The sequence below is a fragment of the Aquarana catesbeiana genome, linkage group LG12 (assembly GCF_042186555.1).
Source record: "Aquarana catesbeiana isolate 2022-GZ linkage group LG12, ASM4218655v1, whole genome shotgun sequence".
NCBI lineage: Eukaryota > Metazoa > Chordata > Amphibia > Anura > Ranidae > Aquarana > Aquarana catesbeiana.
In genome coordinates, this window is record NC_133335.1 from 188,661,348 (window position 1) to 188,679,578 (window position 18,231).

General features: G+C 41.5%; 1 protein-coding gene across 6 annotated transcripts in view; it reads right to left on the reverse strand.

Moving 5' to 3' along the window:
* Positions 1-18,231, reverse strand: part of RALGAPB (Ral GTPase activating protein non-catalytic subunit beta) — a 186,997-nt gene that overhangs the window by 108,342 nt on the left and 60,424 nt on the right. For 3 of the 6 annotated variants that reach the window (XM_073606330.1, XM_073606329.1, XM_073606331.1), the window contains exons 5-9: positions 17,762-17,948; positions 14,816-14,947; positions 12,166-12,344; positions 9,582-9,629; positions 2,908-3,053 (exon numbers count right to left, since the gene is read on the reverse strand). In XM_073606330.1, the coding sequence (XP_073462431.1) occupies positions 2,908-3,053; positions 9,582-9,629; positions 12,166-12,344; positions 14,816-14,947; positions 17,762-17,948 (692 nt within the window). The remainder of the gene's footprint in view (positions 1-2,907; positions 3,054-9,581; positions 9,630-12,165; positions 12,345-14,815; positions 14,948-17,761; positions 17,949-18,231) is intronic. The other 3 variants (XM_073606332.1, XM_073606333.1, XM_073606334.1) reach the window with 1 other exon arrangement.

The window sequence follows — 18,231 nt, forward strand, 5'->3', positions numbered from 1 at the left end:
TTTATAACATTTGTATCATGTGTTTTTTCCGGATTTTTGGTTGATATTCTGTGTCTATCGTTTAAAATACACCTATGATAAAAATGATAGACCCTTCATTTCTTTTTAAGTGGGCAAACTTACAAAATCTGCTTGGGATCAAATAATTAATTTTCCCCATTTATTATTTATATATATATATATATATATATATATATATATATATATATATATATATATATATATATATACATATATATATATATATATATACATATATATATATATATATATATATATATATATATACACACACACACACACACACACACACGCACACTAAATACTGTATGCAGAATGGACAATATTCAGTATCTGTCTGCATATAGCTGTGCTCATATTAACTAGACTTGCACAGATTCTCAGCCAGTGTATGTACCCAAGGGGCTTTTCTGATTTCAGGTAAGGAAACATTGCTCACCCCCTTGAGGACCTGCCCCTCTCTATTGGCCACCAAAGCTGCCCATCCCACTTAGTGGCCAACAGAAAAGCATGGGGAATGGGAGGAGGCTGGTAAAAAGCATGACTATGCAAACCCAGGTTTAAATTTACATTATATAGCACCTAATGGTGTTTCTACAGTAGTGTGAACAACACACACAGACCTCCATATATACAGACCTGAAATCAGTTCAAGATACTAAGTTGCTAAGGGTATACTTTAAAGTAGAATTATAGGCAAAACTTTTCCCCTCATTTTGCACAGAGTAAGGGAGGTTATAATCCCTGTCAGATCTTTTTCGCCATCTGTGTCCCAATTGTGGATATTTCCCTTCACTTCCTGTCCCATAGCCAAACAGAAAACGAGAAGAGAAATTAAGGGAATTCCTTGAGAACCCCCAGGTCCCCATTAGATTTGCCCTTGACTACTTTTCTGTGGACAACCCAAAAGTTGGGATTTTATTTTATTTTCACTTTCAATAATGGTTAACAGGACAAATACAGAGGGTGAATTTCCCTAATGGGGGCACAGACAGCAACAAAAACTGACAAGCGTTCTAATCCTCCACTCAATCCAAAAAAAAAAAAAGAAAAAAGTTTTGCCTTTAGTTATACTTTAAAATATCCAACAAATCAAGCAAGTCTGCAAATATACATTCTTCTGCCTTGCTGTGCCTTAGGAGTTATGCTGAGATCATTAGTGGTTCTGCACTCTAAATATTCCCTGATCACAACTCGTTGTGATATATGAAGCTATATCAAATACAGCATTTCCCAACATTCATGTATTACAGTCAGGGTGGTTTTGATTTAAATCATAATTTTTAAAGAGTGACTGTAGCTTCTGTCCCGCAGCGACTCCTCCTCTGACCCGCTGTTGACTCACCGACAGTCCCATTCACTTTAAATTGGACGGCTGGTGATGCAGCAGTGACACAAGGTGAGGGACGTAGCGGCAGCTGCCCGCTAACAGGCACTACCATGATAGATATGAAATGACAGGTACTCTTTAAATGTAAGGACTTATTCTTGCTGGTAGTTAGAATCTTTAATATTGGCAAACAAAAGGTTTCCTATTTAGAATAATAAGCTGTCAGGTTAGTAAAACATCGATTTCAGAACCGATTCAATCATACAGTCTGTAGTGTACATAGATTTGCAAAACAATATCATAAAGGAATATTTCTGAACTTTGTTTTATCTCATTGTTACTGTGAAATTGTGTGAATGCATCAATGCAGTGGATGTTATCTCACCTTGCAGAGCTTGGATTCATTGAATGAGTTTACCAAAAATGTGAATACAGTGGAACCTTGGATTACGAGCATAATTTGTTCCAAGAGAATGCTTGTAATCCAAAGCACTCACATATCAAAGCCAGTTTCCCCATAGAAGTCAATAGAAACTAAGATAATACGTTCCGCATGGACTTCTATTACATGCAATACCGCATGTGGCCAGAGGTGGGGGGCGCCGGAAAAACTCGGGAACGGAGTATTTTTGGCTCCGAACCATTCTGAGTGTCCCGCACCTCTGGCCAAATGCGGTACTGCACACACTATTAGCTTGAATCCTGCTCGTTTTGCGAGACAACACTCGCAAACCGTGTCAGAATTTAAATAAAAGATGCTTCTCTTTCAAAACGCTCATTAACCGCTTTACTCGCAAACCAAGGTTCCACTGTATTGCAGAATATACAGCTACATAACTAAGCTTCATTTCATGCTGAATAAACTAAATTATTAATGTATCTTAAATAGAAAATTATCTTTAGATTGATTTTTACTTCAAAAGCATTTTAATAAAATAAAAATTTGATAAAAAAAAAAAAAAACAAAAAAAAAAACGGATTTAAATTAAAAAAAAAAAAAAAAATCTGATTTTTTAATTTTTTTTTTTTTTTTTAAATCGACTTTTATCCGCCCTGGTTACAGTTCTTCTACAGAGGCCATTAAGGAGCTTTGTGCGTAGAGGGTCTTTATACATGTAGTGCAAAACACTGTAGCCTGTCTCTTGTCTACCTTTTAATTTTGTACATGCTTGCACACTTCCTTATAAAAGCACATGCTACATAATTATTTTATGGCTGCAGATCAACCTATCAGGGCTTCATGGTGTTGAATCAACCTATCAGGGCTGGGCCAAGAATGGGGGGGTGAAGATACAACCACCTTGGGCACTTCAGCAGAAGGGGGGCACTAAAGGGGTAGAACCACCAACCTGCTGAAGTGCTCAAATCTCACTTTGGCATTTTTTTTTTTGCCTTAGGTGCTTAACGACCTTGTCCCAGCACTGCAACCTATTCTAATAACCTAGGGTAAAGAAACAAATAACCCCACTGGGTAATCCAGTGAATCAACAATTTCAAAGAAAAAAATAGATATTTGACTCCACATTCTTCTAGAACTCTCCAGCAAATCGACTTACGCTTGCTTTCATGGTGGTTTTGTTAACAGTGACAGCTCGATGTCTCCGGCTGTGTGGAGGCGTGGTATTCATTGCGGTGTTCTGTGGCATGCTTAGCCGATTCACAGGCGTGGGTGGAGCACTATCAGCCCTGGGGCGAGAGATACCTAGTGGCAAGTAAACAAGTTACTATGAGAAGGCCAACATAGACAAATGTTATGATTTGGAGATTAACCACCTACACACCCATTACAATCAACTAAACCAATCAATGCATACATGTTTCATCTTTGGCACTGATGGAGAAGCTCATCACAGTGACCAAGAATAATACATTTGACCTCATTTATTATAGCAAAGTCAAGTGCTTTGACTATAGTGGACAGAAATGTCATTGTTTATAGGTTATGCACTGGGTTATAGGCCAAAGTGCCAAGAAGTTATGTCCTTCTGCTTCTTCAGTATCAAGTCAACATCTATATTTATTTATTATTAGTCCCACAATTAAAGGATTTCAACCTAAAGACGAATTTAACCAAAATGGGTAAAATACTCACTACTGCAACAGATACTAACCACACTTCTTAATCTTTCTAGCTCCTTGCCATTGTCAGTTGACAATTCATAAAGCAGATTTTTTTGCCTTGGCTGTCCAGAGATACAAATCAGCTCGGGCCTAATTGGATCCAGATAATAGAACTGTATCACACCCTCTGCCTAAATATAAATTCATAACCAAGGAAATGGAAAAACAACAAAGTGTATACAAGACAATAAAAGTTTTAAATAAGGTGAAAGTCAACCTGTTTTCACTTTGAACCCAATGTGATTGCAAACCTAAAAAGCGCACTCAGGTACCCTAGAGCAATGGTTTTCAACCTCAGTCCTCAAGTACCCCCAACCGGCCATGTTTTCAGGTTTTCCTTTACTTTGCTTAAAATCAATATCAATGACAGGGTATTGATAAGAGCTATTATATCTAGGGGAAGTTCCCAAAACATGGCCCGTTGGAGGTACTTGAGGACTGAGGTTGAGAACCACTGCCCTACAGTGTCCAGAGAGCTGTAAAACCCAGGATTCTGTTCTACAAATCTCCACTCCAGCTCCTGAGGTCTAGCTAGGACTCTCCCCTTCCTTAATCAGTGTGGCTATTCATCCCAATCACAAAAACTGGAAGGCAGAGAAGGTACGGCAGGTCAAAAAGGATTCCATTTTCTTTCCTGCAACCACTGTTATCTCAAAATCTGCCTCAGATTTTGAGATAACATTACTGTGCTGCTCACTTCCCCTTGCTTGGGAAAAAGCTTTAATAATTCTGTGCATCTGAGCTTCCTTCCTCTACCTCTGCTGCCTCATTGTTCCCCATCAGATATCAGTGGGGCAGTTTTCAAAAGGTGGAAAGCATAGTCCTGCTTCCCTACCAAGATGGTCATCTTCACACAGAGACAGTGAAGAACAAGCCATGGTATGTTAGTATTGTGCAAAAGACTGGCTGCAGGGAAACCACAAGCAATACTGGTGACTAGCCCTTTGTCCTCTGCCTGCCTTTTTTTGGCACTACATCCACAATACAGGTACTCTTTAACATTACCCATCCTGGATCTACATCTCATTACCATCCTTTTCTTAGCAGATCAAAAAAATAAGGCAAGGATGGTCTTATATGGTCTGTATTGCTATGCAGCAATATAAACTCACCGGCCACTATTAGGTACACCTATTCAATTGCTTGGCAACACAAATTGCTAATCAGCCAATCACATGGCAGTAACTCAATGTAATTAGGCATCTAGACGTGGTGATGACGACTTGCTGACGTTTAAACTGAGCATCTGAATGGGGAAGGAAGGGGATTGAAGTGACTTTGAATGTGGCATGGTTGTTGGTGCCAGACGGCTGGTCTGAGTATTTCAAAAACTGCTGATCTACTGGGATTTTCATGCACAACCATCTCTAGGGTTTACAGAGAATGGTCAGAAAAAAAAATATCCAGTGAGTGGCAGTTGAGTGGACGAAAATGCCCTGTTGATGTCAGAGGAGAATGGGCAGACTGGTTCAAGATGATAGAAAGGTTGTAACGAGTAACCACTCATTACAACCAAGGTATGCAGAATACCATCTCTGAACATACAACACATCGAACCTTGAAGCAGAAGACCACACCGGGTGCCTCTGCTGTCAGCTAAGAACAAGAAACTGAGGCTCACCAAAACTGGACAATATAAGATTGGAAAAACGTTGCCTGGTCTGATGAGTCGCGATATCAGCTGCAACATTCAGACGGTAGGGTCAGAATTTGGCATAAACATGAAAGCATGGATCAAACCTGCCTTGTATCAATGGTTCAGGTTGGTGGTGTAGTGGTGTGAGGGATATTTTCTTGGCACACTTTGGGCCCCTTATTATCAATTAAGCATCGTTTAAACACCATGGCCTACCTGAGTATTGTTGCTGACCATGTCCATCCCTTTATGACTACAGTGTACCCATTTTCTGATGGCTCCTTCCAGCAGGAAAATGCACCATGTCACAAAGCTCAAATCATCTCACCACTGGTTTCCTGAACATGACAATGAGGTCACTGTACTCCAATGGCCTCCACAGTCACCAGACCTCAATCCAACAGATCACCTTTGGGATGTGGTGGAAAGGGAGATTTGCATCACGATTGTGCAGCCGACATATCTGCAGCAACTGCGTGATACTATCATATCAATATGGACCAAAATCTGAGGAATGTTCCCAACACCTTGTTGAATCTATGTCACCAAGAATTAAGGCAGTTCTGAAGGCAAAAGGGGGACAACCCGGTACTAGCAAGGTGTACCTAATAAAAGTGGCCGGTGAGTGTATATTTTATAACGTAGCTCTGAATTTTAGTGATTGCTAAGAAGAAAGGAAAACAGACTACAAGACCATCCCAAAGTTATTTGAAGAATTAATCCATTTGCTTCATGCAATTTTGCATAACATCCTTTATTTAATAACAATATGCATAGAGCAATGATGTCCTGTTATCAATAACTAGACTTGAGCAGTTTCATGCTGCTTTGAGTTGCTGCACACGATATACTGTTCTTTGCGTTATTAAATAAATACACCCATTTTATATGTAAAATGCATTTTCTGCAGTAGATTTTTTTGAATAAAAGTCTCAAAGGCATTTACAGTATACTTGTAGTGTGTATGTAGCCTTCTGTAAATCTTCAAATCAATACAACACTACAACTAAACTGTAGTTTAAAATGTAAAGTCATCTATGGAAAGTGATCAATATCTATTGCCAAATTTCCCCATCACCATTCACACCAAAATCTTGAGATTTGAGAAATCTAAAAAGGAAACATGCTGAAAGATTAGACCATCCTATATAAATCAATCACCAATTTCCTAATAGATTTATGAAAGTGCAGTATTCTATATTTTGTAAGTCAATGTTTGCTAAAAGATACATAAATGGCTGCGATTTTCAAAATAAATAAAGGATAGTACATAAAAACGCAAAGGCTCGGGCCCCCCTTCACACTACGCTTGCATTAACGCAACTGAAACACAAAGGGGCGGGGGCGTTAGCGGTAAAGCGGCCGCTTTGCAGGCGCTTTGGCAGTGGTGCCCATCAATTCCAATGGCAGGGGCGGTGGAGGAGCGGTGTATACACCGCTCCCCCACTGCCTGAAAGATGCTGCTTGCAGGACTTGCTCTAACGTCCTGCAAGCGCACTGCTCCAGTGTGAAAGCACTCGGGCTCTCACACTGGGGCTGCATTTTTCAGGCGCTTTATATGCGCTATTTTTATCCCAAAAGCGCCTGAAAAACGCCCCAGTGTGAAAGGGATTGTACAATCAGACTGTAACCTGCATGGCCAGGATACTCACTTGTCCAGGATGCAGCTACATACTGCTAGCAAAGCAGCTGAGCCACATGTGAAAATCTTCTGAGACGCGCTCACACACATGCGGAACTCTGTTCAATCCGATGGAGTTCGTACTCTGCTGAAGCAGACGGAATGGAGAGTTACTCTGCATGGGCACGGCTCAGAAGATGTTGGCATGTGGATTGGTGGCTTTGCAGGCAACATCACATTTGAGCAGGGAGAGAGAAGTAGAAGACATACAAAACAACAGGTGTAAAAGATGACACCACATTGCTGGAGAATGCGAATGTGGTTCTGATAAAGAAGGGGTTACCTTTGAATCGCATTATCCATAAAGGAAGCTGGGGCCATTTTGTGAAGTGGCACACAGAAGAGAAAGCTGGTCACTTAGCTATGGGTACGGACAGTGAGAAGTCGTGGAGGAGGAGGAGAGAAACTGGACATTGTGGAAAATGTCTTCTCTGAGGAAGGGAAAGCCCTCTTTGAGAAAGATACTGCTGACTGAGGATCACCCTGTCGCAGTAAGTGGGCTTAGCACTATATGACCATATAGTGGGACCAAACCCCCGTATTTTTTGAATATGTTCAGGTGTTTTTAACTAGCCCTGCAAGAAATATCATTCTTGTATGTGTGCGCTGTAAAATATTTTGTACGTCTTATAGCAGCACCATCTTGAATTTAAACGCATTGTATGGTGTGCCCCCCAAATATGTTCTTGTATATTGTCATAGGCCCTGACCAGGTTTTTTGGGCTGGAGCACCCCTCCCCCTCCTCATTACCTCCTATTTAGTGGCCACCAGTGTTTAGGATGTATCCCCTTCAGTTCTCCCACATAGAGGAGTTCAGCTCCCATGGTTGAGACAAAGGATCTTCCATTCTATTACTAGCGTAGGACCACTAATTCGGGGTACTTTGTCGCAGTAAGTGGGCTTAGCACTATATGACCATATAGTGGGACCAAACCCCCGTCATTTTTAAATATGTTCAGGTGTTTTTAACTAGCCCTGCAGCAAATGTCATTCTTGTATGTGTGCGCTGTAAAATATTTTGTACTGTTGGTAGGTCTTATAGCAGCACCATCTTGAATTTAAAACGCATCATATGGTGTGCCCCCCAAATATGTTCTTGAGGATCACCCCTGACTATCCTTGTGAGATACAATGAGTTCTGGCAAGATTAACTGAATAGCCTCCATACCATGCAGCAGCTGTTGCGTCCCAATAAACATGAATGGGACTGCCTGTACCCAGATGCATATAACACCTGTGCATAACGCGCAGGCAAAGATGGCCCTTCACACAGGTGTACAGATAGGTATGCCCGTGTCCATGAGGCCTTATAAGTATAGTACCTTCAAACTGTACGTCAGCCTACTGGACTAGTATTACAATTTTCTCAGCAGGGCATTGCAATAGTGCACCAGCCCACTGGGCTTCAATTTGTCAGCAATCCTGTGATCTTGGAACTCCTGCGTGTGCTGCAGAAACACCCACTAAAGGCTGGCTTTCATATACAGCAAGCCTGATAGGAAAAATATGTTTCTTATAGCCACCAATCCAAATTCAAACCAGCATTGAACTGGTGAAGGTAAATGGTGACGCAGAAGTAGAGAAGTAAAAGTATACAGTACAGGTTTCCAGAAATCCAATCCCAGCTTCTTTAGATTCAGACAATGCACTTGTTATGCTGGGCAGGTTAATGTACCTGGCCTTGCAGACACCATGGCTGTTAGATAATAACTGGACTAGTACAGATGTTGTATCGACTAGTATTAGGTCACATCTAACTGAACTCTAAAGGGCTGTACACACAGACCGAATATTGGCGTGTTCAATAGAAACTGGCTGACATTAGGCCTGTGTGTACAGCAGCCACTCTGTCAGAAGCCAGCTTCTGTCGAAGGGGCATGACCGAAAAAGGTCTGCAGATCGTGTGTTCTGGCAGGGGGCAAACCCCCTGCCAGAACACAATAGCTCAGCAAGTGAGATCACTGTACTAACACCGGATTGTTAGTATGGCAACTCCTCCTGAGATTGTTTGTTTTTTGGGTTTTTTGTACAGCACACATGGCTGAACGAAAAAAAAAAAATGTTAGGCTGGGTTCACATATATGCAAACTGGATGTGGCTTTCCCCGCATCCAATTCGCATGACAGGCGAGTGTGACCAGTTCTCAGTGGAACCGGTTCCCACAGGTCCGGGACGGCCATGGTCCGGATTGCAGAAGGGTCCTGTGCGTGTTTGGGTCTAGTCCAGGTGCGAATTCAGGCAAAAATTCACACCTGAACCGGTGAACGGACATGCACCGGACCCCAGGCAAGAAGCCGCGGCTGCACATATGTGATTCTAGCCTTAGTGTGTACCAGGCTTAATGATGAAGACTCCCCACAGCTCTTATGAGCATCAGGAATATACCCCAAAATGTATAACCACATGGAAGACCCATTGGCTACAAATGCTGGAGTATGTCCTTGACACTCAGAGATGAGGAAGCCATGTGAATGAGTTGTGAAATGTCATTTGCATTACAGAACAAGCCCAGTTAAGTACTAGAAGATATATTATGACATGGATCAATGAGAACCTTTAAAGACGCTAGTACAGATGAAAAACGTTGTCCAGTCACAGCACTTGTGAGGGCTTATAATATACAATATAAGAAATAACAAACAGCATGACTTGCAAAACACAGAATACTGCAACTTGGTGTTATTCCCCCCCTCGAGTGGACAGGACAGAATCAGCAGTTATTAATAGCCAGTTCCTGTAGCCCAGATTTTTAGACCACATTGATGGTAAGTGAAGTAGGAGGCTTAGATACCATATCTGAGTAATCTTTCCAACCCCATGTTCTTAAAGACTGCAACTCCTGAAGAAGAAACATACGGGTTTGCAACAGTTAACAGATCTCATAAATATCCCACATAACTGTCTGTTCCTTCAAAGACTGCTGAGGCTGCAAGATCCACTCTATTAAAATCTCTAATGGTAGCCATACACTTGGAGGTCTATGTAAAAAAGTTTGCTGAATGAATGAGACATACATCCAACAAAACTTGCAGTATTCTATGTAATCTTGTATGATCGTAAACACCATCCAGTGGCCATAATGCATTTTAATTCCTTATTGAGGTACTGTATTTAAAAGCAAACAGCACATTATGGTCATTGGATATTGCTTGCGATCATATCAGACAATTGCATTGCAAGGAATATGACATTCCATTGGATCTGCGCGGATGTGCATCTCATTCGTTGAGTGAACTTTTTATACATAGACCCCTAAGTGATTTGTGATCTAATTAGGTGCAAGTGATCGCAAACAAGCGATTGATGATCAATTACAATTTTAAATGGCATTGTTCAGAGTAAAGTCGATCACTAGCTTACTAAACTGACTGAATGGAAGGTCTTTGGTTTGAAATTGTATTTAAATTTGATCAGTTTAGCTGCACTGAATGTTAGACTGAATGATCATATTGACATGTTTGGTCATATCATTTTGCTACTCGATTATCCCTCATGGATCCTCGGATATAAAACCCAACAATCTCTGAAATCCTGTCCTCCAATGAATGAGAAAATAAAAAAAAATAAAAAAAAAAATAAAAAAATCATAGGATTACTGGTTTTACCTGTCAAAAGCACTAGAAAATGTTCATCTAGCTTTGTTTTTACCATACATATACCACACTGTACAACCAGAAGAGAACTACTAATTCTTGGTTCAGCTTCCTGGATCACTTCTCTTATCAGACAGGTGACAAAGCTGCATCATGCTACAATACGGAAGTTGAAGATGAAGGACTTATGCTTTAAGAGGCAACGCTGATCCAGGAAATACATGCGTCTACCTGGATGTGCAGTGAAAAATCACAACATTACCTGAAAGGAATAAGTAATCCATTGCCTCATTTGAGGAATGGCGCCTTCAAGTAAATGATAACATTCTGAAGGAACAACAAATCTATTGTAATAGGGGCATACCTAATAATTAAATTAAATTGTGGAAACCATGGATATCAGCCCCAAGGATGGCTGCATCTTCATTGGCTCTTGTTGTTCCCATGTAGGATGGTCAAATGTAGCGTGTGATAATAAGTACAGTATCAGAAGGAAAATGGGGATGGAGGGCCATACCAGTGGGTATGGAGGGCCATACCAGTTTTTTTTTTTGGTTAGTTTTTGTATGTTTGTGTATATGTAGATGTTTATATGCTAGCTATTTTGTATAGATGATATATGCAAGGAAAAAGAAAGAAAATGAGAGATGAGATGATAAGTACTATATTTTCCAATAAGAATGTATTCTGGTCTGTACTGATGAAAATCTATAATAAAGAAATATAATTAAAAAAAAATCCATTGCCAAGCACAACAGATTACAAAATGCATTTCAAATGTGTATTTAGCAGAAATTCTGGTTTAAATTGCCTTTAGAAGGTGGCTGAACAATTGACTTGATTGCTTTACAATCTCTTTCTAAAGAACCCTTGCCCTATAAGGCTCCATTCACACTAGCGCGTTTTTTGATGCATTTTGCAGAAATGCATGGGAATTTTTTAACATGGGTTCCTATGGAACATGTTCACATCAATGCCTTTTTGTATCTCTGCATTTTTGGAAAGGGTCAGGGACTTTTTTTCATGCAAAATGCAGCGTTTTGCATGTAATGGAATTCAATGGACAAGCATCAAAAACGCAAGTGCACCGTTTTTGCAGCGTTTTTACAGCATTTTTGCCGTTTTTTTTTTTAAACTGTAAAAAAAAAAAAAAAAAAAACGCGGCAAAAACGCGGCTCAAAAACGTGGCAAGCATAAAAAGAAAACTCCAAAAACGCTCAAAAGCAACATGCATAGGTGTGAATCGAGCCTAAAAGAGCATGCCTGTGTGAATGGCAGACAATCTCACCAAACTGCAAGTTTTTTGCGATTTTGGAATTCTCCATCATGAAATGAAAAAACAAAAAAAAAATAAAAATAAAAAAAAAATAAAAAACAACACAGGCATCTAAAAAATACAAGTCAAAAAGCCAAAGTGACCTTTCAAGCATTTAGCAAACCAAAACTATAATGAAGATGGGGCCAAAAAAAAACAACTTTGGATAGAAACACAAAGAATCCACATTTTCACAAACTCGTGGTGAAATCACCATTTCCCTGTGCTGCTGTGGTAGAACTACTCTCCTGTAAACAAATAAAGCAGCACTGATCTATAAACCCACTCATCGCCACGAACCCCCTTCTATCTCTACGGGGTTATAGCTGGGGCAAAAGCAGCAATACTGCTTCAGAATTACGGAAGTCGTGTACAGACTTTTTTTCTGACTTTAGGTAGAGGAGGATCAATTTACATTACAGTATGTCCAAGACTTGTGTCTAAATTCTTAAAGATGACAACTTTACCTAGAAAAGCATCCACAAGACAGCTGACCCCCCGCATGGCCCGGAAGAAGATTTGGGGCAGCTGTTTTAGACAGGAGTAATGGTTCAGCTCCTGAGGCATTCCGCTGACATTCAGGAACTGCTCCTGAAATTTGGGAGTTGTACCAATAATGCTTGGGTTGCTCAAATCCACAGGGTTACTGGAAAAGAAACAAGATTGAAAATTATGAAGAATAAGTCACATCTGTTAGGGTTAGCTGCTTGCTATGGCGGCACTCGTACAGGCTTGTGCCTAAGCAGGACTCAGGTATTGAGTAAGTAAAGGTGACCCCCTGACATGCCACATTTGGGGGGTAGTGGATACCCTCTTTTTAGGGGCATCCAGCTCCCATTTCCTCCCGGGGCCTTGCAGAGATGGAAGGAAGTTCACATCTCCCCCCCTCCCTCTGTGTCACAGGTCCCAGAAGATTGCATGGCCAATCATAGCGCGCAGCTCGGCTCACGCACTCACAGTGCATGCCCGGCACTCACAGTGCGTGCCCGGCTGTAGAGCCACAGCCGGGCGCCCATAGTCACAATGCCAGTGCAGAGGAGGGGAGGGGGAGAGGAGCGGGGCTTCGCTCACCCGCATCGCTGGACCGTGGGACAGATGAGAGCTACACTTTGCTCTGCCCCATCCTCGCTCACTGGAAGAGCTGGGCTGTGGAGGGGGCGGAGCGGCTTGCTGAGAGCCTGAGCTGGGTGTCGGTCCAAGGACCTGGCGGATCCCGACTTCCATTGTCTTGACAACGCGGACCCTGGACCGACTTCTGTGACGTCAGCAGAGAGTGGAGAAGTGATTTTGAGAAGTTACGCATATCAAAGTAATCAAAATGACCCAAAAGACATCAAAGTGGATTACAGATCAATTATGAAATGTGTAATTTCAGACCAAAAAGGTCCACCTTTAGGGCAATCCTAAATCATATGGAATACAATACCTAGGAGTGTTTGGCATTTAAAACAGACAGGGCTAGTTCACACCAAATGCAGTTCCGCGCGCTTTTTTTCTGCACTAAAAATGCATGCAGTGCTCTCCATGTATTCCAATCGCTCTAGTTCACACCAGTGCAGTCAGTTTCCGATGCAGAAAAAAAAAAAAAAAAGTAGCGCGTGCTGCATTTTTTCTGCACAGAACTGTACTGGTACCTAGCAAATTGTATCAAAAATGCACTAAACTGTGTGTGGTGTGAACTGTGTTTTCCATGTATTCCAATGGAGCAGAAACTGACCGGAAACTGACTGAAACTGACTGCATTGGTGTGAACTAGAGCCATTGGAATACATGAAAACACTGTGCATGCATTTCAAGTGCTAGTTCACACCAGACGCAGTTCCGTGCACTTTTTTTCTGCACAAAATGCATGCACAGTGTTTTCCATGTATTCCAATGGCTCTAGTTCACACCATGCAGTCAGTTTCCAGTCAGTTTTTGCGCCGGAAACTGACTGCATGGTGTGAACTAGAGCCATTGGAATACATGGAAAACACTGTGCATGCATTTTGAGTTAGAGCTGCACAATTAATCGTTAAAAAAAACGTGATCTCGATTCTCGATTCACCTCCCCTGACGATCTCTCCTGCTGAGTTTGCCGATTCTTTCATATAAACAAGTGGAGAGATTATCTACTCACTCAGCTGTCAAAAGAAAGCTTTCGGGCATTCTGCCAAGTTTATAACTTGAAACATTGTAACTAAGCTTCCTTCTTAGATCAAAGGGATAGAACTTCTCTGTGTAAACAAATAACCTGGGCAATCTGCCAAGTTTTAAACAACGTGTAAATGCAGGAATTTTAACCACTTAAAGTCTAAATCTTTTTCTGACACTTCTTTCTCAAGTTAAAATCAATATTTTTTACTAAAAAAATTACTTGGATCCCCCAAACATTAGATATATATATCTCTATCTATCTCTATATAGATATATATATATATATCTATCTATCTATAGCTGCAATATTTTATGTCACACTGTATTTGCCCAGCGGTCTTTCAAATGCAATTTTTTGGGAAAAAATACACTTCAATAAATAAAAAAAACGAAACAGTAAAGTTAGCACAATTTTTTTTGTTTTAATGTGAAAGATGATGTTACGCCGCGAGAATCGTGATCTATCCTCTCAGCAAAAAAATCGTGATTCTCATTTTAGCCAGAATCGTGCAGCTCTATTTTGAGTGCAGAAAAAAGCGCACAGAACTGAACAGAACTGCATCTGGTGTGACCTGGCCCTTACTGTAGGTGTATCCCTTATACAATCTATATGGAGTGTAATATACACGGTCCAGGTACTTAAAGTCAATATCTTTAGAGAATATAACAGCAAGAATGTGTGGGCCCAATTTTTATTTCCACATCTCTTTCTGGACAGAAGGTAAGTCATCTTGCCCCTGAGCTTTAATAGTGGTTAGTCTCTTGGTTTTGGCATGTAATAGAGCGGAGTGATGGGTAGAGATCCAATTCTTATGGTCTGCAATAAAAAGTGCCTCTAGCTTATGATTGGTAGTATAATATTTTGTAGACCCAGCTGTGCTGCAGTGGCATGTCCATGGAGATTATGGAAAAAAGTAGGCTTTAGGTTCCCTGAATTCTTTTTGAATATCAGTAAAGGATTTGCTACCCTTCAGTACTTACCTGAGCATGTGAAGAAACCGAAACCAGGTTTGTGTTACACATTCATTATCCATCTCAGAAGGAATCAAACTGGCATCATCCTCAGGAACTTTAAAAGGAGGAAATGAAGGCCCGTAGGTGAATCGCAGCAACCTAGAAAAAAAATGAAGGAAAGAAGCCCAAAATAAAGTTAACCTGTCCTGGCCTAAAAACAGGGAGATGAAACCTGTGGTAGCAGATCATCAAGTCCATCAAAGTCATTTGTAGGCTGCCTGCTTCAGCTATTCTGGTCTCTCGCAGCTGGGAAATATACCCGATAGGTGTAAGCAAGTGCCCTGCTCTATGTAGAGGGGGCAAAAACAGAAGTCCAGAAAAAAAAGTGCATTCTTTACTTTTTACTTCTTCGTAAACAGAAAAAAAAAAAAAAAATAGAGGAAATACATACAGTATTTAATAATAAAAAGATGTATTTTTTTTTTTTTTTTTTTTTTAAGATTCATACGTACCTAGATGGATGCAACACCAGTCTGATGCTCACTGAGAGGCTGAGCCAAATGCAGGTCCAGGCATGTGGGTGGATCCCGACTCCATTGTCGTGATCTTGCCCAGCCTGGACCGCCTCTTTGACATCAGCAAACAGCGGACTTCTGCTGAAAACGGGTCACAGGAGTACGGTTCATTCTTTGCCTGTACTCTTTTAAAGCGGATCCTCATTCCAAAGTAAAGTATAAGGATGTTGCCCTGCCTCCTCCCCATCCTTCTCTTACAATCGGACATACATATATATATTTTTCCACTTCCACATTTCTTGCCTAGGCGAGAAATAAAGTGGTTCTATAGCCTAAACATTTTTTTTACCTTAATGCATTACTTGCATTAGGATAAAAATATTTAGGCATTGATTTTGGCCCCTCATCCCCCTCTTATCACGTCTGCAGCTCCTCTCTCCCCTCACTTCCGTGTCTCACTGGCTTTGATGGGGCACCGGGAGCCATTGGCTCCTGCTGCTGTCAATAAAAGCCAGTGACGAAGGAGAAAGGGGAGTCCCGCTGTCTGAAAATGGATGCAGCAGCAGGGCTCAGGAGCGAGCACACACTACTGCCCCCATGGGAAGGGACTTAACGTGGGGGGCACCGGACAGAGAGGAGGAGCCAGCAGCGCCGGTGGGGGACCCGAGAAGAGCGGTGTCCTGTAGATCCCGGCTCCGCTATCTACCTCTTGGCTTGCATGACATACTGAGCGATACAATCAGCCGCAAGTTCCACACCAGCTGTCTGCTTAATCTATTGCACTAAGTTTAACAAGTGCTATACCCACTATGCAATTTATGACATCTGCAATACCTTGAATTAATCTTTTATCGGTGTCCTGCATACTATCTGCCCATTGCAATTCTAGATATGGTCTGCCAGGTCCTTCCATCTGCCCCCTGCAGCTACCTATGGTAATCTGTGTCTGGGGATTTGCTGCGGGTGCCCTACGCCCGTCCCTGGTGACCCACAGATTGAACTGTAGCGTTATAGGTAACAAACATCTGTCCCTGAGGAAGCCATCACTGACGAAACATGTCGGACATCTAAATACCTACCCACGGAATTGGCAGCTACACCTTTAAGGCCAAGTCTCGTAAAAAAATTTTGCTACATATTTGTTTTTAAATATATCCATTTATGATGCACACCCTGTTTTTGTGATACTTTTTAAGAATTTTTTTGTCAATAAAATATTTTTGGTTTTTACCTCAGTGTAACGTGTATGTTCTGGCACCGCTATAATCCCTGTACTTCCTCCTCTCAGTTTGATTTTTCAATGTATTGGGATGAGGTGCCGTATCATATCAAAGGTCACCCAGCCACTTTCAAGCACAGAATGCATGTTTGTGTATCATTCATTTTAAAGCAGAGCATCACCCAAAAGGGAAAGCTCCACTTGTCTGCAATCCCCCCCCCCATCTGCTGCCACATTTGGCACCTTACCTTATGGTAAGGGGGGGGGAGGGTTGACAGGTACCCGCCCCCACTTCTGGCTCAGTTTGCCACGGAGTTTGGCCCCCCCCTCCTTTCCTTGCAGCTGGCCTATTTACAGAGCACATGTGCAGTAAGAAACCAGCTGTACAGCTGCAAGGCTTCACTACTGGTTGCCCGTAGTCAAGATGGCGGCAGCAGCACCCGACAGCAAAAAATCGGCTCTGTGAAGACAAGACACCGCTGGATTCCTGCACAAGGGAGTGCCCTACTATTAAAAGTCAGCAGCTGACCTAATTTCTTCTGAAGAAACCTGGAGCTCCTCTTTAAATGGCACCAGAACACGGTGCAGTTTTGCCACGCAAAACGAATGGCACACAAAAACATGCGTGCAGCATTTTGCCAGCATTGCAGTGCGATTTGAACTGCAGGAAGAATCTCGCCGATTTTGCCTGCAATCCCAAATCGCTTTTTTTTTAATACGATTATTTTACATAGTTAATATTCTTGGACATACTATAACTGCTAAGCAGATACCATATTTACAATCATAATTTAGTCCGATCTGTTCTATTATAGCCCCGATAAGAGGTCCTATAGAATCTTCAAAACACATTGGGGTTGATTTACTAAAACTTGAGTGCAAAATCTGGTGCATGGCAGCCAATCTTCTAACTTCAGCTTGTTCAGTCAAGCTTTGACAAAAAAAAAAAACCAAAAAAAAAAAACCAAAAAACTGGAAGCGGATTGGTCTCGATGCAAAGCTGCAGCAGATTTTGCACTCTGGTTTTAATAAAACAACCCCACTGGCTGTCCTGAATAAAGTTTGGGACCTATAAACCTTTTCTGGATTGTAAAACCAGTGTGGTGCTACACTTCCTATAATCTAGCAATAAAAACCCAAAAGAGGAAATAACCCATAAGAAAAACAAACTTTTAGCTGTAGTTTAACTGTTTAATATTCTTTCAAATGCACACCACACTGCTGAAAACCAAATTTTACCTAGATGTCAATGCACAAATTGCTTTACTCCACTGCTCGACCACGGCAGGGTGGTGTCTCCAATTAGCCACCATTTCTTTGGCCGTCTTCCAGTAGGGTGGTGTTGGGAAGCAGCGTGTACATGCCAGGAACCAGACTTCAAACAGAACCCCGATTAATTTGTCAGCCAAGTTCTCTGCTATGCCACCTAAGGGAAAAGAAAAACAAGGAATTTGCCCAGGTATAATATACAGTAAATGGCAAAACATGCTATGTTTTATAGTGCCTAAAATGGCTAAAAACCCTACAACAGTCTTGTTACTATATAAACTTGGCCAACATCATTTTAACATCACTTTCTGCAACCATTACTTAATACACACAGCCTTACCTATGAGTTACTGTGACCATAGAGCAGTGATGGGGAACCGCTGGCACGCCAAGCCCTTTCTGTCGGCACGCCAAGGGAATCCCCCAGCCAGGCAGTCACT